We start from the raw sequence: 21,710 nt of genomic DNA on the forward strand, positions 1-21,710 counted from the left end.
TGACTGCAGCCATGAAATTAAAAGATGTTTGCTCCTTGGAAGGAAAGTTATGACCAACCTCGACAACATTTAAAATGCAGAGACATTGCTTTGCCAACAAAGGTCGGTCTAGTCAAGGCTATGGATTTTCCAGTAGTCATCTATGGATGTGAGAGTTGGACTGTAAAGAACGATGAGAGTCCAAGATTTTATTCTTTTGAACTGTAGTGTTAGAGGAGACTCTTGAGAGTCCCTTGGACTTCAAGGAGATCCAACCAGTACATCCTAAAGGAAATCATTCCTGAATGTTCACTGGAAGGACTGATGTTGAAGCTGAAACTCCAATACTTTGGCCACCTGATGCAAAGGGCTGACTCATTAGAAAAGACCCTCATGCTGGGTAAGATTGAGGGCAGGAGGAGAAGGGGACGACAGAGGATGAGGTGGTTGGATGGCATCACCAACTCAATGGACATGAGTTTGGGTAAACTCCAGGAGTTAGTGATGGACAGGAAGGCCTGGTGTGCTGCAGTCCAGCGGGTCGCAAAGAGTCGGACACGACTGAGTGACTGAACTGAACTGAGTGGCTCAGTTAGTAAGGAATCTGCCTTCAGTGGTGGGCCAGGGTTCCATCACTGGGTGGGGAATGTCCCCTGGAGAAGGAAATGGCAACCCACTCCAGTATTCTTGCCTGGAGAATCCCATGGACAGAGGAGCCTGGTGAGCTACAGTCCACAGGGTCAGCTATAGTCCATGGAGTCTCAGGAGAGTCCAACACGACTTAACGACTTAACTATCACCAGAAAGGTATGTGTAGAATTGTTAGCTTCTTCTCTTGATATTTGCCTTTTAGCAGGTCATCGCATTGCAGATTAATGACTTCCAGTTGGAGATTAAGTGGAAAGTCCTGAATAACAGAGTTAAATGGATTATGAAATAATGGAAATTTCCTCTGCATTTGCATCAAAGTCTGAAAAAGTATGCTGGAACTGCAGTTTGAGGTTGGCAATTTGTGTGGAAATGGAAATGTGGATTCTTAATTTAACCTTTGACAGCATGGAAAGCATATAAGCAATTTGGCTTCACTTGTGACTCAGACAGTGTTAATTGTTATGGAAACAATTTCTCTGTATTATAAATCTTGCTGTCTTGCTTTGTAATTTTAAGTTGAAATCATTAAGAAACATCATCGTATATATTATTTCTGTAAAATGGCTGAGGTCGGCCCATATTGAGGACACAGTTGGGTGAAGAAATGGCAAAGTGAAGACTCCCGAAAAGAGCACTATCCACAAATAAGGCCTCACCGATCTTCCAGGTCCCTCAGGGCACTCGCAATGCACGCTGGGACTTGTAGTTCTGGCGTGTGAGGTCTTGCGCGCGCAACCCCCACCTCGAGCGATCTCCTCTCTAGGCCGCGCGCCGCTGTTCCCGGAAGCTGTACAGGTTAAAGTTTCAACGCTTCCTCTCCCTTCCTCTTAGTCCGGTAGACTGCCAATCCACGTAGCCAATCGATGGCCTGACTGGTGCTTCCTTTTACTTGATTGGCTTAGAGTTTTGCAGCCGCCCAGACAAACTTGACGGGGATTGGTCGAACCTTCAGTTTTGAAAATCGTAGGTTTGGCCCGCGCTGTACCGCCCCGTTTGTTCACTGCAGCCGCAAGCCTTGGAGGCCGGGAGCCGTGGGGCTTGGGCCGGCTGGGATTTGTGTTGGTAGGGTCGCCGGACTTGGATCGCAACAGCAGTTAAGGAGACGCGGTGCAGTCAAGTGAGTCTGCGCGGGCGGCCGGCGGGGCTGGGGGGTCGTTAGCAATTTGTTATCCCTCCGCAAGCCCTGGACTGGGGGACATGACCTCCCTTATCCCCCGTTGCGGCCTGCAGGGGATGGGTCACCTCTTCCAAGTGACGAGGTGCCCTGCCTTGGTCCTGGGGCCCAAGATGACCCCACCCCCCTCACCCCCTGTCCAAGAAAATAACCCCGTCCCCTCCCCCTCCAGGTGCCTTTTATTGACCTGGACAAGAAGCACCCACCGACCGGGTGTTTGGCGGCATTGTACCAGATGGCATTTCTGTACAGTTAACCCTGGCTCACCACCTCCCTTATCGGCTGAGCAGCATTTTAAATTGACCCATTTCCGGAGGCCAGTGCTGACTTGTCACTCCCCAGGCCCGTTTACTGACAGTGGCCTTCTCTGGGGCGCCCAGTCAGAACTTAGGGCCTACCTTTCCGAAGTTGAAATGGAGTAGGCGGCAAAGCTTGAGGTTAAGAGCACAGTTTAAATCCGGGCCCCTCCCTTGACTTGCCCGAAGACTTGGCCTTAACTTCAGTCTGCCTCAATTTGCTCATCTGCACCAGGATCTCCTTGGGGTTGTGGCGAGAATAAAATGAGATGATGCTCCACCCGAGCATGGAGCAGGTGTCTTTACAGAAAGCAGCTATTACGAACCTCCTTCACTGAGGTGTGGTCAGGGTTGGCTGGTGGACTTCCCGCACCTTCAAAAGAACAGGCATTGAAAAGGAGGGCCGTGGGGCTCTTAATGTATGACGTGAGAAAAGTATTGGGAGAGGAAGATGAGCCTCCTTCACCCTTGGTGGGATGTAAGGTGCTTTGGGTTTTTATCCAGGTTCTTATAGGGGACTGAAAAGATTTTTATTGCTTTTCCGGGGACCCTCATTCTCAACACTGATCACCTTTCTCAGGATCATCTCTGATGTAATGACAGTGACCCTTTTTAAATAGGCTGAGGCTGCTGAAAACAAACCTCCTTATGGAAGGAGCTCAAACACTTTTTTGCACTTTGTGTAAGAAGCCCTGACCCACTTTGCCATTTACTTTTTTAAATAAAAGAGCAAATCCTTGCTTTCCATAGCACAAAGTGTTTTGTGTTCCTTAAACAGGTCTCTCTTTCGTAGCCTCAAACTGGATTCCTGTCATTAGCCAGGGCTGAGCGCTGGGACAGAGGGACTGGGGGCAGTCAGAGGGATGGCAGCCAAGAGGCTGTGCTGTGACTGCAATCTGCACACCTGTCTCTGCCCAAAGCCTCTGCCATCCTGCGCAGTTGATCCTGCCCTGATGGGTCCTGCTCTTGGCTCCTCTCAGTAGGGCTTTGGATGAGAAAGGCGTGCTCTAACCTGTGTAGAATGGCCTCATTTGGTGTCCCTGTGTGTGTGTGTCTTTTGGGAGGGAGTTAGAGTGGCTGTAGAATGTTTATTTCTAGGTGTACAGTTCATAGATGGATCTGTTCATTCAACAGGTATTCTTTTTGTGCCAGGCACCCTGCCAAGCTCTTGGGCTTCAAAGCTACGAGCAAGACAGATCAGTGCTTGCCCTCAGGGAACAAATGCTTAGTGGACAGAGACAGGTAGTCCGAAAGCAGATACGTCGTCACCTGAGTGTCGTGCAGAGTATTGAAACTGGTGGATAGGATGGTGGCTGGTAGTCAGGTCCTCCCTGCGTTGCTGAGAGCCAAGTGCTGAGGAGTGAGCTGTACCAAATAGACAGAAGGTTCCAGGCAGAGGGCAGAGCTTGCTCGAAGAACCCAGGCCAGTGTGCCCTGGAAATCAGGCCCCGGGAAGGCAGTCCTATGAGGCTGCATCAGCACCTGGCGTTAAGCCCTTTATAGGGGTCGGTGACTTAGCCCCTCCGTCAAGAACTTCCTGTCTTAGGTAGAGGCCGAGCTGTGTGTGGTTCTTGATTTTGCAGGTGTCGATCGGGGTGGTGGGTCACTGTCATGGCATGAGACATGCAGTCTGTTGTTATGGCTTGTGACTGTCACCTATTAATTCGTTCTTCCATTCATTGCCTCGGTTGAGATATTTATTGAGCCCCTGCTATGAACCAGAATAGAACACCTTTTCTTTGCCTGAGGCTTTGGTGATAATTTTATAACTGAGTTTTGAGGAGAATATCTGAGTTTCTAGTTGTTTATTTTTGTTTGTTTGAGTTGCTAGTTTCTTAAGAAATTAAGACATAGAAAGCAAGCTTATGGTTACCAAAGGGGAAAGGGGGGAAGAGATAAATTAGGAGCTTGGGATTAAAATATACACACTATGATATACAAAATAGAAACCAACAAGAACCTACTGTATAGCCCAGGGAACTCTACTCAGTATCTTTTAATAACCTGTAATGAAAAAGAATAGATATATATGTATCTGTAAACTGAATCACTTTGCCACGTGCAAATCAGCTATACGTCAATAAAAATTATTTTTAAAAAATTAGGGGAAAACTAATTTTGTATTTTATACTGCCTGATATTTCTAGACTAAGTTTTCTAAAAAACAAGACATTGCTTATCCACTTTCCTCATGCTCCCTCATCCATCCGAAGGCGTTTCAGTTCAAGGGAGAGAGTTATAGGGGCTCCTTAGAGAAGAGCCTGTCTCTGGACCACCACTTTCTTACCCACTCCTTTGGAATGCAGATCTGTCATTTACTAGCATCCACGAGAGGCAGTTGGATTCGATGTTCTTTGACCTGACACCTGGGGTTAGCTTGTGTGTACCTCAAGTGTTAGTCACTCAGTCGTGTCCAACTCTTTGCAGTCCCATGGAATGTAGCCTGCCAGGCTCCTTTGTCCATGGGATTCTCCAGGCAAGAATACTGGAGTGGGTTACCATTCCCTTCTCCAGGGGATCTTCCCTATGCAGGGATCGATCCCTATGCACTGCAGGCAGATTCTTTACTGTCTGGGCCACCAGGGAAGCCCCTAGGTGTCCCTTAAGGTGGCCCTCAATCACCTTCAGGCAGTAAGAGGAGTGGGTAAGAGCAGGCCTGTGTGTGGGCAGGTCAGGGGGTCCTACCTGGTGGGACTGCAGTTTCTCCTGAACCCAGGAAGGCCATTTGTAATGAGGTCCATTGATCCCAGAATTGCCTGGGCAGCATGGACTTCTGTGGAAAGTGTCGTATGGGGCTGGGGAGGGGTTGGTGTTTGAACAATGTGAAGATTCCAGCCTGAGCCCCCATGTCTCTTGTCTCTGCTTTCTCCAGGCAGAGCCACCATGGGGACAACAGCCCAGGGGCCCATTCACTTGCTGGAGCTATGTGACCAGAAGCTCCTGGAGTTTGTCTGCAACGTGGACAATAAGGACATGGTGTGGCTGGAGGAGATCGAGGAGGAGGCCCAGCGCATGTTCACCAGGTGCGGGGCTGGGGGGGCGGGGGCGGCAGCAAGAGGGGGGCGCTCTGGCAGGACGCACCGCTGCCTGGCTGCTGCGGCCTTAGGGCACTTCCCCACCTGCCGGGCAAGACAGGCTGCCAGGGGTCCTTCCTGAGTGCCCCAGATGCTCAGGCTAGGGAGAGGGGTTGGCCTGCGCCTCAGAAGGTAGGGCTACCTGGCAACCTTGCTCCCCTGCTTTGTCTACCTGAGGAAGCCCCAGGTGCCTGGCGGTGACTCTTACGCAGCCTTGGAGCGCTTGCTTGGTACTGGTCACCCCAGCTTGACCAGCAGCTGTCAGGAAAGGGGCAGCTGTCTGGCTGGGTGGGGGAGGGGCAGTGGTTTCCAGGCAGCCTTGACCATCACTGTCTTCGTACCAAACAGAGAATTCAGCAAAGAGCCTGAGCTGATGCCCAGAACGCCTTCGCAGAAGAACCGACGGAAGAAGAGACGAATTTCTTCCACTCAGGACGAAAACAGAGACCCCGTCCGGAAAAGGTAGGAGGGGCGGGAGGCTTGGTGGCCACAAGGAGAGTTTGATTCAAAGGTGTTAACTGAGATCAGGAGCAGTGGGCACTGCGTGCGCCATACTGAGGGAAATGAAGCAGGGCTGGAGACTGTGGAGTCCAGAGCTTGTGTGCGTTAGGTAGGGGTGGTGTTTGATCTGGGCCTCGGAGGATGGGGAGGGTTTCTGGAGGTGGGAGAAGCAAGAGAATCTGACTTTCTGCTTGGGGGAGAGTGACCAGAGGTGTAGACTGGGGGCTGGCTGTCTCCCAGCTCCCTGTTGCTATGCTGGTTCTAACTGCCCCTGTAACGACCGTGGGTTTCAGAGTACCAGGGGAAAGAGGCTGGGTCTTGGAGTCAGATGGTCCTGGGTGTACACCTCAGCTCTGCTGCGTAGCAACTGTGTGTCCTTGGGTTAATGTTCCACCTTTCTGAACCTCAAGTTTCTGAAATCTAAAGTGAGGATGAGGGTCCCTGCCTCTCAGGGACTGTCTGGTGGATTAAGCGACAGAAGGAGCGATTCCGCCAGCAGGGTGCTTGGCCCAGTCTGACCCAGTCAGCAGGAGGTTTATGGGAATTTAATCTTCCCAGCGGTCTTGTGAGGACTGGCATCATCCCAGTTCACAGATAGGGAGACTGAGGCTCAGAGAAGAGCACCTGGGGTGTCTTGGCTACAGGTGGCAGAGCCTGAATTGGAACCCCAGTCTTCTGCCTCCAAGCTTCAGAGGCCCCTGGAGTTGGCAGCTCCTCCAGCTGGAATTGTGGGCAGCCTCCCCGCTTCACTGGGTCGCCTCAGCTTCTGCTCCGCCCCCTCTACCAGGTTGTCCCGCAGAAAGACGCGGAGCAGCCAGCGGATGTCCCGGCACCTCCGCAGCAAGGACAAGGTGGAGAAGCTGGCCACGGTGGTGGGCGAGAACGGCTCTGTCCTGCAGCGCGTGACCCGGGCTGCCGCTGCAGCGGCGGCCGCCTCTGTGGCTACCGCCCCTCCTTCACCCACCTGCAGGTCTCCCACTGTCCTGACAAAGAATCCCAAGGAGAGCCCAACCCAGTGCCAGCTGGTGCCTGCGGTAGAGATCGGTGCCAGTGAGCGCAGGAGCGCCGAGCAGCACCTCAATCACCTCCAGTCTGCCCAGGCTCCGACCTCTACCCTGGCCCCGGCCTCCCACATCCCCTCGAGCTCGGATGAGGATTCAACACCCCAGAAGGCAGAGGCGGGAAGGCTGGAGTCTATCACCGTGAGCTCCCTGATGACTACACCTCGGGACCCCAAGGGCCGAGGGGCCGGGGCAGGAAGGTCTGCCTCCAAGCTCCGGATTGCGGCGGCCGCCCCGGGCCCGCAGGACTCACCCAGCTCTCCCGCCTCCCCATGGCGGGAGCGGGTGCTGGCTCCCCTCCAGCCAGATAACTTCTCCACCCCAGTGGGAGCCCGTGTGGACCGGCAGTCCGTGCGGCGCAGCCTGATCGCCCCATCCTCCCCGGGCCCCCAGGCCTCCCTGGCCCAGAATCACTCCCCAGTTTCCAAAGAAGAGAGCACCGTCCGACGATCAAGCAGAAGGATCGCCAGGAAGGCTGCCAAAGAGCCAACTGCCTCCGCCCGCATCATCTGTGAGTCGGGGCTCGGCGTGGGGCAAAACTGCAGAGAGTGGTCCTTTGTGCCTGGCTCAGCGGAGGGTGTCAGGGGCCCTCTAAGTAAGGAGCTGTCCACAGAACTTTCTGTGATGATGTGAATGTCCCAGATCTGTGCCGTCCCACACAGTAGCCACTAGCAGCCACGTGTGGCTATAGAGCCTTCAATATGTGGCTCCTTTGATCGAGGAGCTGAATTTTTAGTTTTATTACGTTTTATTTATTTCTGATTTAAGTTGCCACACAAAGCTCGTGGCTGCCATGTTGGACAGAGCAGATTCGATCCAGCGCTTTTGTTTTCCAAAAGAAAAAATTGAGGTCCAGCGCTGTTTTCCAGTGTCCCCATGGTTAATGCCATGCTGAGCTCAGACCTGGGCCTGTCCCCCAGGGCCGGCGTGTTCCCCTTCCCTCCTGCCCAGACTCTCTTAGATTCAGCCTGCTTATGGACCACCTCCTGTTGGCATAATTGTAGGGCCTGGAGATACCGAGGTGAAGAGAGATGAATTCTGGGAGGGACACATGGCTGGGTTTGAGTGCCAGGTTGACCCTTTACCCGCCCCGTGACCTCGGGCAAGTTACAGGAATTCCTTCACGAGCTTCAGTTTCTCGTGTGTCGGCTGATAATAATAGCATCACCTCAAAGGGTCCTTGGGAGGTTTTCTTGTTAACGCACATAGGATACTTAGAACAGTGGCTGCACGGAGAAGGGGCTGTGACGTTAGCTGCTTTGTCATCATCTGATCCCAGCTCCAGGGATCCTTGTCCCAGGTGGGAGCAGGTGTCGTGGGCCACAGAGAAGGACAGGCAGCTCTAAGAGTCAGGGCTGTCTGCATGGAGGAGGTGGGGTCTGAGCTGGGAGGGTTGCGAAGGCTTCCTGGGCTTTTGCCTAGTGGAAAAATTCAGGAAAAGGTATTCCTGGCAGAGGGAACATCTTGTATGGAGACCCTGAGGCCTGAACTGGCCAGTGATGGGGTATCTGGGACTCGAGCTTGACCGCACGAAGGATGTGGCCCCTCAATGGTTGTTGGAAGGTTTCAGCACTGTGTGAAAAACAGCCAAGAAGAGAAGGAACAGGGCAGAGAGTCCAGGGAGGAGGCTGCAGGGTCCAGCAGGGGGGCGATGAGGTCCTGGGGTGGTGGAGGGACAAGCCAGGCTTTTACGTTAATGCAACTGAGGCTTGAGGAGGCCGCTGAGTCTGTTAGGTTGGGAAGCTGGGGTTAGAGCCCCCTGTGTTTCGTCCTTTCTAGGATGGCGGGCCACTTGCCAAGGAGGCCAGGTGGAAAACCTCAGGGCGGGCATCAGGCAGGTGAGGGCCTGGCCCAGTTTCTTCCCTGCCTGGGGAAGGGCTTGCTCCAGGGTCTGGGGCTCAGGGACACATAGCCGGCAGCCCATGCAGACCTGTGGTCTGACACACTGACCATACTTGGATTCTCAGAAGGGCCCAGATGGTTCTGACCTGTCTTGGGGATGGGGATTTCCTTAGGTGTGAATCTCATCCTGGGCCCAAGGGGGAGAGCAGACCTGGAATTCTAGAGGGAGGGTCAGGGAGAGACCCTCAAGGCCCTCCCCACGCTTCTGGTTCAGACATCTGGATACTCTTAAGCCAGTCTTTTCCCTGGAGAAGGAAATGGCAACCCACTTCAGTATTCTTGCCTGGGGAGTCCCATGGAGGGGAAGCCTGGTGGGCTGCAGTCCATGGGGTCGCAAAGAAGTTGGACATGACTTAGTGACTGAACAACTTGGCCCCCGCCCTGAACACAGGTGGGCTTCAGTCCTATGGAAGGAAGACAGTCAGACAAGGTGGTTAAGCCCTGGAGACACTAGAGCCTGCAGGACCTGGGGCATACCCTTCTCAGAACTTCAGTTTTCCCATCTGTTAAATGGTAAGAATGCCTGCCTTGAGTGTGGGTAGAAGACCCATCTTAGTGGTTGGGTATGGTACAGCTCATTCATGCAAAACAAAACTAGATGATAAAACCACAGTCAGCCTGTGTCCCTACAGCTCAACCGAGGAGTGGCCTAGCTGAGCCTCCTAGGGCGCTCAAGGATGTGGAGCAGGGAAGGGCGAGAGGGCTTCCTGGAGGCCTTCCTGACACCCGGGCCCTGGGACTTAGCTGGGTGGGCAGCTTAGAGGTGGGGGTCTTAGTTTGGGTTCCCCGGAAGCAGCCCTCAATGTCAGGATTTGAGAAGAGCTTGTTACTATGGGAGGGAGAGGAAGCACCTGCAGCAGGGGCCACCAGTAACGGGACTGGCGCCTCTGGAGCCAGTGTGGAGCCTTTGGGAGGGGCTGCTGGGTGGAGGCATTAACCCCTGAACTCCTGGCACGGAGCACAGTTGGCCACACTTCACTGGGCAAAGAAGTGGTCTCTAAAGTGGTCAGGTGGGGCCAGGGCCACTGCCCCCGGTTTCTGCAGGGCTTTTACAGGCCGGGCTTCTCCCCAGGTGCCCCGCCCAGCTCTGCATGGGGAAACAGCCCCTCGGCCCCTCTCTAGGCCTTCGCCCTGCCACCAGACCTGTTCTAAAGCCCTAATGGCTTGAGTCGGCACTTAACATTCCAGAGAAGTCTTTGCACACTTCTGTGTGGTCACATGGGCGTCTTCTCACCTTTCAGCCCCCTCATCAGCAAGCCCTGAGCTGGGATGGGAGGCAGGGGGTGGGAGGAGTCTCCTGGCTGCGGACACCGCAAATAGGAGCCTGCCCCTGTTCTCCACCCGACTCCCCCAGGCCTGCCTCCCCACTAGTAAAAGTCGCTCAGTCTGTCTGACTCTGCGACCCCATGGACTATAGTCTGCCAGGCTCCTCTGTCCATGAAATTTTCCAGGCAAGAATACTGGAGTGGGTTGCCGTTCCCTTCTCCAGGGGATCCTCCCAACCCAGGGATCAAACCCTGGTCTACTGCACTGCAGACAGATTCTCTATCGTCTGAGCCACCTGGAAACCTCACAGAAGGAAGGTCCCTGCTTCTGGCCTCCCATCCTCTGCCTTAACGTCTGGCCATGCCCCCGTGGCTCAGATGCTCCGCAAAGCCTGCTTCTTCCTGCCTCATGGCCTTTGCAGATGCTGTTCCTTCTGCCTAGACTGGCACCTCTCAATTTGCGGCCTCAGGAGAGCTTTTGATTATGAGGACTCTTATCTGTGGGTAGTTACTTAATACTTTAAGAGTAACAAACCTATTAAGGTTAGTTTTTCTTTCTTTTTGTTTTTTTAAATAACTGTTTCCCAAACAAATGTGGTGAGGAGACTGGCATTGTTCTCCTGTTGTAAATCCCATTTATGGGTGGCTTAGAAGAAGGCGGCTGGGTGCTGCATTCAGTCTGTTGCACTGTGCTATTTGGGTTCAAGTCTGTGACGAAAATCTGGCCTCACACAGAAACCTAGTTGGAAAAGGGAAGAGGACTTAGAAAGCGTTTTGTTGTGTATTCTCTTTTTTCTTCCAATTAATTTGTGCGTACTCGCAAGTGTGCGGAGTTACGCATATCTTCCAGGTGTTGACACACTCTATTATATATTGTCTTAAAGGAGCACGTTTGTGTTCTGGTCTCATCAGAAAGGTTTTTAGGTATCAGGAAGCTGTGAAGTTCATGGCGGTTTTGACTTTTTGTGGGGCTCAGTTTTTTATTCTTGGCAACAAATCCTGTTCATTTGATTTGAAGGGACAGGCTCCCTTTGTTCATTTCTAAGACAGCATCTGCCAGACACCCAAGCTTGTTGAGCCATAGGTTGTCAGTTGTTCTTTGACTTAAAAACAGCATTCTGTTTAAAAAGAAAAGGGAGGGGGTGGGACCAGTTCAGGTGAGCCCTCAGACCCCTGTGCTTTTTAGAGATTTGGCTGTGCAGCCCAAGGGCATTTTGCATACATTCTACTTTATGACAGTGTATTAAAAAGATATGTACTTAAGTTTATTTATTTATTTATTTATTTTTAGTTTTTTCCCTAGTTTTATTGAGATCAGTTCAGTTCAGTCGCTCAGTCATGTCTGACTCTTTGTGACCCCTGCGCATGAACCGTAGCACGCCAGGCCTCCCTGTCCATCACCAACTCCCAGAGTTTACCCAAACTCATGTCCATTGAGTCGGTGATGCCATCCAACCATCTCTTCCTCTGTCGTCCCCTTCTCCTCCTGCCCTCAGTCTTTCCCAGCATCAGGGTCTTTTCCAATGAGTCAGCTCTTTGCATCAGATGGCCAAAGTATTGGAGCTTCAGCAACAGTCCTTTCAATGAATATTCAGGATTATTTTCCTTTAGGATTGACTGGTTTGATCTCCTTGCAGTCCAAGGGACTCTCAAGAGTGTTCTCCAACATCACAGTTCAAAAGTGTCAATTCTTTGATGCTCAGCCTTCTTTATGGTCCAACTCTCACATCCATACATGACCACTGGAGAAACCATAGCTTTGACTGTACATGAGTAGCATGGATTATATTTATCATTTTGTACATTATACCCCTAGTACTTAGCTATCTTGTAGCTGGAAGTTTGTACCTTTTGACAGCCTTTCTCCATCCCCCTCCCTCCACCTCCTGCCTCTGGTAACCCTCAATCTGTTCTCTTTTTCTATGAGTTTGTTTTTGAGTTATATTTTATCTGCAACAGAATCATATAACATTTCCTGTTACGCAACATAGTGATTCAATGTTTCTGTACATTTCAAAATGCATGATAAGTACAGTTGTTACTGTCATGATACAAAGAGGTTACATTATTATTGTTTCCCACACTGTACATCTTATATCTGTGACTCACTTCAGTTTTGCAACTGGAAATTGATTCCTTGCAATCTCCCTCACCTATTTCTCTCCTTTTCCTACCCCATCCTGTCCAGCTCTCTCTCTATAACTCATGTTTCTGTTTTGTTTGTTAATTTGTCTTTTAGATTTCACACCTTGTCTTTTATGTCTCACTATTATTATCCTGGCTTCCTTTTCATTCCTTTGATTTGTTCCAGAAAACTGGTTCATTTTTTTTTTTCAAGTAGAAAGACCCCATTTTAGATTCAAGAATGTTTTCTTTCTGTGTCCTTTAGATCGTTTATCTTCCACATTTCCTGTCAGTTAGTAGTACAGTCTAGAGAAGGCCTATTCACACAAGGTTTTTGTCTGGATGAGAATGCTCCACCAGTGGTGCCGTGTCCTTCCTGCTCTGTTCGAACACAGGCATCTAAGTCTGGTTGGTGGTTCTTTCGGTGATGCCAAGATGACGTCAATGGTTTAGGCCACTGTGGCTCATTCACCTACTCTCAAATTACCCATTAACATTTTACCTGCTGCTGCTGCTAAGTCACGTCAGTCGTGTCCGACTCTGTGTGACCCCATAGACAGCAGCCCACCAGGCTTCCCCGTCCCTGGGATTCTCCAGGCAAGAACACTGGAGTGGGTTGCCATTTCCTTCTCCAATGCATGAAAGTGAAAAGTTAAAGTGAAGTCGCTCAGTTGTGTCCGACTGCAGCCCACCAGGCTCCTCCGTCCATGGGAGTTTCCAGGCAAGAGTACTGGAGTGGGTCGCCAGTGCCTTCTCCGAGTTTATTTATTTTAAAAATATTTTATTTACTATTTATTTGGCTGTGAGGTGTTTTTTTTTTTTTTTTTTTAATGCTTACTTATTTGACTGTGCCATGTCTTACTTGGGCCACGCGGGATCTTTGATCTTTGTGGCAGCATGCGGGATCTTTAGTTGCAGTTTTGGTATTATGGTGAAAATAGTTGAGACCTTGTGAGTGCCCCCGAAAGAGTACTCTTGGGCCCTCAGCTCTCAGAAGCCCCAGACTACACTCAGAACTACTGGCCCTGACATCCCCCCTGCCCCTCCTTTGCAGCTTTCTTGCACTTCACTTCCCAGCCTCCAGACCAGCTTGTCTCCCCATCATAGGCTTTCCAAGTCCTCTCCTCTTTCCTGTTGTGACACATGCACATGTCAGCCACAGGATTATCTGGTGATTGTCTAGACCAGCTTGTGGCCCGTCTGGTGTGCTCTCTTGGGTCCCCAGGGCCTGGTGCATAGTAGGCCCTCGACGTGTGTTTGCTGAATGCATCTGAGGCTTTGTGTTCAGCCTGTGCTGGAAGGCGGAGGCCGGAAGCCCGGCATTGTCCCTCTCTCCAGAGACTCCCAGCCCAGTGAACTTTGTCCTTGGAGGGGCTTGTTACCAGCTATGGAGTAGCAGGAGACATTCAGGCAGCAGCTCTGTGGAAGGTGTGAGGAGTCAAGGGAGTGCTGACTGAAGGGCTATGCACCCCGGGAACGGGGAGAAGTCTGTGGGTTGGAGGGGGTCTGGGTCTAGTGAAGGGAGGGGTCTACAGGATGGGGAGGACCTGTGGTAGTGAAGGGAGGGGTCTGTGGGCTGAGGGGGTCTGTGACTAGTGAAGGGAGGGGTCTGTGGGCTGAGGGGATCTGTGACTAGTGAAGGGAGGGGTCTGCGGGTGGAAGGGGTCTGTGACTAGTGATGGGAGGGGTCTGTAGGTTGGGGGTGGTCTGTGACTAGTGAGGGAGGGGTCTGCAGGTGGAGGGGGTCTGTGACTAGTGATGGGAGGGGTCTGCAGGTGGAGGGGGTCTGTGACTAGTGAAGAGAGGGGTTTGCAGGTGGAGGGGGTCTGTGACTAGTGAAGGGACAGGTCTGTGGGGTGAAGGGGTCTGCGTCTAGTGAACAGAGGGGTCTGCAGGTGGAGGGGGTCTATGTCTAGTGAAGGGAGGGATCTGTGGGGTGGAGGGGTCTGTGACTAGTGATGGGAGGGGGTCTGTAGGGTGAGGGGGTCCATGACTAGTGAAGGGAGGGGTCTGCAGGATGGAGGGGGTCTGTGACTAGTGATGGGAGGGGTCTGCGGGGTGGTGGGGGTCTGTGACTAGTGAAGGGAGGGGTCTGTGGGGTAAAGGGGTCTGTGACTAGTGAAGGGAGGGGTCTTGGGGTAAGGGGGTCTGAGGGGGTCCGGGACTAGTGAAGGGAGGGGTCTGCAGGTGGAGGGGGTCTGTGACTAGTGAAGGGATGGGTCTGTGGGGTGAAGGGGTCTGTGACTAGTGAAGGGAGGGGTCTGCAGGTGGAGGGGGTCTGTGTCTAGTGAAGGAAGGGGTCTGCGGGGTGGAGGGGGTCTGTGACTAGTGATGGGAGGGGTCTGTAGGGTGAGGGGGTCCATGACTAGTGAAGGGAGGGGTCTTGGGGTAAGGAGGTCTGAGGGGGTCTGTGACTAGTGAAGGGAGGGGTCTGCAGGTGGAGGCGGTCTGTGACTAGTGAAGGGAGGGGTCTGTGGGGTGAAGGGGTCTGTGACTAGTGAAGAGAGGGGTCTGGAGGTGGAGGGGGTCTGTGTCTAGTGAAGGGAGGGGTCTGTGGGGTGGAGGGGGTCCGTGACTAGTGAAGGGAGGGGTCTTGGGGTAAGGGCGTCTGAGGGGGTCTGTGACTAGTGAAGGGAGGGGTCTGTGGGGTGAGGGGGTCTGTGACTAGTGAAGACAGGGGTCTGTGGGGTGAAGAGAGGGGTCTGTGGGGTGAGGGGGTCTGTGACTAGTGAAGGGAGGGGTCTGTGGGGTGAGGGGGTCTGTGACTAGTGATGGGAGGGGTCTGCAGGTGGAAGGGTCTGTGACTAGTGAAGGGAGGGGTCTGTGGGGTGGAGGGGGTCTGACTAGTGAAGGGAGGGGTCTCAGGTGGAGGGGGTCTGTGACTAGTGATGGGAGGGTTCTGACTAGTTAAGTGAGGGGTCTGCAGGTGGAGGGGGTCTATGACTAGTGAAGGGAGGGGTCTGTGGGGTGGAGGGGGTCTGTGGGGTGGAGGGGTCTGTGACTAGTGAAGGGAGGGGTCTGTGGGGTGAGGGGGTCTGTGACTAGTGAAGGGAGGGGTCTGACTAGTGAAGGGAGGAGTCTGCAGGTGAAGGGGTCTGTGACTAGTGAAGGGAGGGGTCTGTGGGGTAAAGGGATCTGTGACTAGTGAAGGGAGGGGTCTGGAGGTGGAGGGGGGTCTGTGACTAGTGAAGGGAGGGATCTGTGGGGTGATTGGAGGGGTCTGTGGGGTGAGGAGGTCTGTGGCTAGTGAAGGGAGGGGTCTGTGGGGTGAAGAGAGGGGTCTGTGGGGTGAACAGAGGGGTCTGTGGGGTGAGGGGGTCTCTGACTAGTGAAGGGAGGGGTCTGTGGGGTGAGGGGGTCTGTGACTAGTGAAGACAGGGGTCTGTGGGGTGAAGAGAGGGGTCTGTGGAGTGAGGGGGTCTGTAACTAGTGAAGGGAGGGGTCTGCAGGTGAATGAGGTCTGTGACTAGTGAAGAGAGGGGTCTGCAGGTGGAAGGGGTTTGTGACTAGTGATGGGAGGGGTCTGTGGGGTGAAGGGGTCTGTAACTAGTGAAGGGAGAGGTCTGCCGGTGAATGAGGTCTGTGACTAGTGAAGGGAGGGGTCTATGACTAGTGAAGGGAGGGTCTTCGGGGTAAGGGGGCCTGTGACGAGTGAAGGAAGGGGTCTGTGGGGTGAGGGGGTCTGAGTCGAGTGAAGGGGATGGGTCAGCAGGTGATGGTGTCTGCTGCAGAGAGACGCAGCGAGCCCCCAGCAGAGCCTGGCTGCCTTGGACTTCTTGGACAGACCAGGCCGGTTCTGAGGGCATCTTTTTGTCCCTTTGCTTTCCCGTCAGGCCACAGTTACCTGGAGAGGCTCCTGAATGTTGAGGTGCCCCAGAAAGTCAGGTGAGTTGAGTTCTGGGGCTTGGGGACCTTCCCGGGGCTGGCCCGGCGCACACACTGCGGGCCCTTTCCAGGTGAGCCCCCCGGGTGAAGGCGTTTCCTGTGCCTGAGCCTTCCCTTTCCTTGGGAACCACTCCTGAGCGGCCCACCACTGCCCCCTGCCCCTGCCCCAGTTTTACCAGGAAGTGCCCCACCGGTGCCAGGTCTTCCCACATTGCTTGTCAACATCCCTCGTCAGCCCTGGCCCCTCCAAGCCTTACCCTGGGGCCAGGGCTCCATAGGTTGTCAAATCCAAAGCCCTGAGGGTGAGCCAGCACAGTCATGAGGAGTCACTTCCTCCTGGAGTGTGGGGCGTGGGGATCGGAGCTGCTCCATTTATACCCCGGCAGCGCTTGGGGCCAGCGCCCCTTTTCCAGGAGGCCACGTCCTGCCATCCCTGAAACTACCGCAGCCCCCCAACCCCCGCGGCCCGTGCTCTGGAGCAGAGGGTTGGTGCTGGGGATGGGCAGACTCACTGGCTTTGCCGGTCCCATGGTGAATGGAGGAGAGGCCTCAATGAGACGTGGCTCATTCTGGCCAAGCGGGTTGACAGGGAGCTGGGAAAGGGCTGACATCCAGAACCCAGGCCCCGATGGGATCTAAGTGAAGCCAGACTCAGAAGCTAACACCCCTCGTCTGCCCAGGCCGCAGACTTAAAGCATCCAGCATGTGGCTCTGGCTGCCCTGCCCGCCTGAGGCTGTGGGGCTGTAGTCCAGTCTGGGGCATCTGATGGACCCCTCCTGGCTCGCTCCCCCAGGGCAGGGGAGAGGGGCTCCCATGGGGAGGCTTGGGCATGGTGGGTCCCACAGTGCCCCCTGCTCTGCTTCCAGCCCAAAAGAGGAGGAACCCAGCAAGGAAGCTGAGCCTAAGGAGGCAGCCGAGCCAGAGGTAAGTGGGCAGGCCAGGGAGGGGTGGGCTCGAGGTCTCCGAGTCCCAGGGGCAGACTCCTGAAGCCTTGGTTCTTCCCTTAGGTCCCCAAGAACAATGGCGGGGCCTTGCAGCTCCGCAGCACCACCAACATCACCCTTAGCCCACCCAGCTCACAGCCTGCAGCCAGCAGCCAGGGTGAGTGTGAAGGGTGGCAGGGTGAGTCTCCTGACCTGCTGGTGAGGGACGCTCAGGGCTGTGCAGGCCTTGGTAGCCTCTGCCTGGCTTTCTCTCCAAAGAGGGGCAAGGCTGGGTTTCTGGGCTGACAGGCTGAGGGTACATGAGACCTGGGGTGCAGAAATCTCCTTGAGTCTACATGTTTCATCTCCCACCTTTTGGCTGAAGCTGCTGCTGGGTGCAATTGGGTGGCCGTGGCCAGTTGGTCCAGGAAGCCGGGGTGGGGGGACCTGAAGTAGGGCAGTAACTGTGAACATGCCAGGTCAAAGCCTCGAGCCTCCCTCCAGGGTGGGGAACAGGGAGGGCTGGGTGCTGGGGTGTGAGCACATGGCCTTGTGTTTTGTCTGCCGCTGGCTCACTTCTCACCTCTGGGTCTCCCGGCTGAAAGGGCAGGAGCGCTGAGGGCTCTGGAGCCCTGCCCGCAGCTCCCCTGGTTCAAAGTGCAGTAACTGAGGGGGCTTGAACGTGGCTCCCTGGCTTCATGACTGGGTTAGGGACGACAGCCACGCCAGCCCCACAGACCTCAGGGGTCGCTGCCAGAACCCTTTGGAGTAGAGAGTGTTGTGAGGGACTTCCCTGACAGTCCAGTGGCTAAGACACCACACTTCTACTGCAGGGGGCATGGGTTCAATCCCTGGCTGGGGAACCAAGATCCTGCATGCCACATGGTGTGGCCGCCCCCAAAAAATAGAAATGTAAAACTGTAATAGTGTTGAAGAACCAAGGGAGGGATCGGCCCCTTCTCTTGCCAGGGAAACAAAACCTGACTCGCACCCCACATGTTGACCCTGCTCGGGAGCACCCCACTCCCACCCCTGTGCCACCCCCAGCGAAAAGGGCCGGAGAGGTCAGGTTTTGAAGCCAGCCCAGGGGCCTGTTAGAGCTAGCAGCTTCCAATTCTTCCCATGAAAGTCACCCCATGTTAGTGTTAGGCTGGGGAGAGGGGACAACTGGGCTCTCAGTATTAAAGGCAGGTGGGACATGCTTGGGGCCACCTCGATGGGACTGTCTCACCGTTTTCACCCCGGAGGCCAGGCCTGGGGACAAGGGCTCTGTGGACTGGGGGCAGCATGCTGGCTCTGCACGTCCCAAGATATGTCAGGACCAGACGGTGCTAAGGCGGATGCTCCTGCCCCTGGCCACCCCAAGATATGCTGGGAAGAGAGCTTTGCCCCTGCCAGGGCTGCTGCCTGTGGGCCCCTTCCCTGGACCCCTCCCCACCCTCCCTGCCATCCCCCTGAACCTGCTCTCTCCACAGAGGCCGAGACTGACCAGGCAGATGGCCCCAAGGAGCCACCCCAGAGTGTCAGGTTTGCATCCGGGAAGGGGCATGCGGGCCACCATTCAGAGGGACCCAGAGGGGCATGAACCCTGAGTCCTTGGCTGGGGAGGGTGGGCACCTGTGTTTCCTCTCGGCAGAGGTGGGGCCTGGTGCTCTCACTCTATAAAGGAGACAGCTTCGTGCTGCGGGGTGAGCCTGGCCTGGGGGTGGGCGACGGAATCCCAGACCCCATCTTCCTGGCCACATGACCTTAGACTGGTTCATTTCCCCTCCTCTGACCAGGCAGCAGAGGGTCAGTCAGGGAGACTCACCTCTGCGGTACCTTTCAGGCTGGAGTCTTGGGGGCTGGGCCCAGTTCTGTTCACTGGGAGGCACCTTTTCTGGGGCGTGGCGGGGGCGCTGGGGAGGACACCAGGGCCGGCCCCCTGACACTGCTGCCTCCATGCCTCGGCAGGAGGAAGCGCAGCTACAAGCAGGCGGTGAATGAGCTGGACGAAGAGCAGCAGCTGGAGGATGAGGAGCTGCAGCCCCCCAGGAGCAAGACCCCCTCCCCGCCCTGTCCTGCCAGCAAGGTGAGTGCACGTCTGTCCTCCCTCTGCGCCCCTGCCCCGCCCCCGGGGTCTGACCCTGGTCTGTCTGTCCCGCCCCCTGGGGTCTGACCCTGGTCTGTCCCGCCCCCCGGGGTCTGACCCTGGTCTGTCTGTCCCGCCCCCTGGGGTCTGACCCTGGTCTGTCTGTCCCGCCCCCTGGGGTCTGTTCCTGGTCTGTCTGTCCTGCCTCCTGGGGTCTGACCCTGATCTGTCTGTCCCGCCCCCTGGGGTCTGACCCTGGTCTGTCTGTCCTGCCCCCGGGGTCTGACCCTGGTCTGTCTGTCTGTGGTCTGTCTGTCCCGCCCCCTGGGGTCTGACCCTGGTCTGTCTGTCCTGCCCCCTGGGGTCTGACCCTGGTCTGTCTGTCCTGCCCCCGGGGTCTGACCCTGGTCTGTCTGTCTGTCCTGCCCCCTGGGGTCTGACCCTGGTCTGTCTGTCCTGCCCCCAGGGTCTGACCCTGGTCTGTCTGTCTGTCCCGCCCCCCTGGGGTCTGACCCTGGTCTGTTTGTCCTGCCCCCGGGGTCTGACCCTGATCCGTCTGTCCCACCCCCCGGGTTCTGACCCTGGTCTGTCTGTCCTGCCCCCGGGGTCTGACTCTGGTCTGTCTGTCTGTGGTCTGTCTGTCCCGCCCCCTGGGGTCTGACCCTGGTCTGTCTGTCCTGCCCCCGGGGCCTGACTCTGGTCCCGTCTGCAGGTGGTGCGGCCCCTCCGGACCTTCCTGCATACCGTGCAGAGGAACCAGATGCTCATGACCCCGACCTCGACCCCCCATGGCAACATCATGAAATCCTTCATCAAGCGCAACACTCCTCTGCGTGTGGACCCCAAGGTGAGGAGCTGCCAGGGTCTGGGCCAAGGCAGGCTGTGGCCTGGCCCACCGGTCAGGGGCCAGCTCTAGCCTCTGGGGACTGTCCCATCCCCTTGGGCTCCGCCTGGCCACCTCAAGGCTTGGCCGGCTCTGGGTGGCCTCCCAGGCCCTGGGTCCTGGGCCGGGAAGTTATAGAACTGGCCTGGCTGGCCACCACCATGACTGTCCATCCCCACACACACACCATTCCCTCCCGGTGGCCTGGGTAGTTAAAGTGAAGGACACATGTGGACACTGATTTGCTGGGGATGAGGGCTGGGTGATGCCAGAGGAGGTGACGGAGACGCTGGTGAGAGGTGGGCAGGCCCCAAGCAGACTTGCTGGCATCACCAGGAGGGTGGTCTGCCTTCTAGGTCTCCCCCAACCTGGCATTAACTCTTGGCTTTTTCCCTGTCTCCTCTCCTCCACAGAGCAGCTTCGTTGTAAGTAAGGCCTTCCCCTTCTTCGTAACCTAGCTCCACGCAGCACTTATCCGCTGTGGCCCCGTCTCTGAAACTGACAGCACCTGTAGGGGCACTAACATCATTGGTGGGAGCGTTAAGGGGGGCCAAAGGAGGGAGGTGAAGCCAAGGTGCTGGCAGGCTGGGAGGAGGAGTCTCAGAGCCTCCCTGAGGCAGCAGGCAGCAGAGGGGGTGTGGCCTGCAGCCTGTCCCCAGGGCCGCATCTTGCAGTGTCCCCCCACCTCCCCCCCGGCCACCTCCTTCCAGCCTCCCTCCCTCCCTCTTCCCTGTTGCTGGGCTCATCCTCAGGGTCTGGGGCTGTGAAGAGAACAGACAAGGCTTCTCTGATCCCAGGCCACCGAGATTTACTGGGTCGCAGACCTAAGCTGCTGCCTTGAGGGGCAGGGCAGTGCGGGGAAAGGAGGGCCGGGTCTGCCGGGTAACACTTTCTGGAATGGTCAGTGTCATCCCTTCAGAAAGAAAGCCACAGGAGCTGTTCTCTTCTCAGATGTCCCAGAGCCAGGCTGGACTACCGGCCGTGTGCAGGGAGCCGTAGGGCACTGGGACCGGCTTGGGCCACGGTCCTGGCTCCCGGGGTCTCCTGTGCAGCTGCAGAGCTACAGTCCCCGCAGTCCTTTAGTGTCCACTGGAGCTTTAAAGGGTCTCCTACCAGGAGGGCTTTCTGCCTCCAGCCGAGGGTCTTAGGGCCTCAGCTTGGCAGTCAAGGGGCTTCCCCACAGCTGGACAGGCAGGCCCTGAACTTGTGCCTCTCCTGCAAGAAGGCTGGTCCCATCTGAGTGGACAGGGCCGGGGCATGCCATCCAGTATGCCCGGGAGCAGCTGTGTGGTCCTTATGCACCTGTTTTTGTGCCAGGGCCCTGTTGGGCATCTGTGCCCACAGCAGTGAACCAGCCCTGGGCTTGTTCCTCCTACAAGGAACTACCTGTGCCCCACCCAGACTGCTTGGAGCCTCACAGGGCCCGTGGGGATGACCAAGGGATCCAGGAAGCTGCCCTTCCCAGCTGTGGGGAGCCCAGGTCTCTGCACGGGGCATCTGGTGGGTAGGACAATCCTCAAAGAGACCAAGGGACCTACACAGGTCTCTGTGGCCTTGGACTGGTTTCCTAACCTTTGGGCCTGCATTTCCTTGGCTATGAAGTGTGGAGACAGTGGTCCATTCGTGCAGACCCAGTGAACCAGAGAGTATTGTGTGTCAGCACAGGGCTCGGCACGGAGTGGTAGTCTGATGAACGGCAGAGACGCTGCTCAGTTGAGGCCCCTGGAGGCGGAAGGGGCTGTGCAAGCTTTTGGATTCTTCCTGCTCTCTGCCCTGGCCTTGACGGGGGCCTCTGGGGAGCAGCCCACCTCTCAGGGTTGGGGCAGAGAGGAAGCACGGGTTCTATGGCATAAGTAACTCTTGTTTTCCTTCTGTGAGATTCACAGTGCAACAGGATAAATTCTGTGACCTGGACTGGAA

At 55.4% G+C, this 21,710-nt stretch overlaps 1 protein-coding gene across 3 annotated transcripts in view; it reads left to right on the top strand.

The window, feature by feature from the left end:
• The window catches only part of INCENP (inner centromere protein), a 46,706-nt gene that overhangs the window by 13,148 nt on the left and 11,848 nt on the right, over nt 1-21,710 (top strand). The window contains exons 1-10 of one of the 3 annotated variants that reach the window (XM_061406635.1): nt 1,445-1,747; nt 4,973-5,123; nt 5,523-5,636; nt 6,463-7,247; nt 15,861-15,912; nt 16,759-16,837; nt 16,921-17,014; nt 18,312-18,363; nt 18,790-18,907; nt 19,620-19,754. In XM_061406635.1, coding sequence (XP_061262619.1) covers nt 4,984-5,123; nt 5,523-5,636; nt 6,463-7,247; nt 15,861-15,912; nt 16,759-16,837; nt 16,921-17,014; nt 18,312-18,363; nt 18,790-18,907; nt 19,620-19,754 — 1,569 coding nt within the window. In that variant the 5' untranslated portion in view covers nt 1,445-1,747; nt 4,973-4,983. Of the gene's footprint in view, nt 1-1,444; nt 1,748-4,972; nt 5,124-5,522; nt 5,637-6,462; nt 7,248-15,860; nt 15,913-16,758; nt 16,838-16,920; nt 17,015-18,311; nt 18,364-18,789; nt 18,908-19,619; nt 19,755-21,710 lie in introns of those variants that run through there. The other 2 variants (XM_061406637.1, XM_061406636.1) reach the window with 2 other exon arrangements.

The sequence above is a fragment of the Bos javanicus genome, chromosome 29 (genome assembly GCF_032452875.1).
Source record: "Bos javanicus breed banteng chromosome 29, ARS-OSU_banteng_1.0, whole genome shotgun sequence".
Lineage (NCBI taxonomy): Eukaryota > Metazoa > Chordata > Mammalia > Artiodactyla > Bovidae > Bos > Bos javanicus.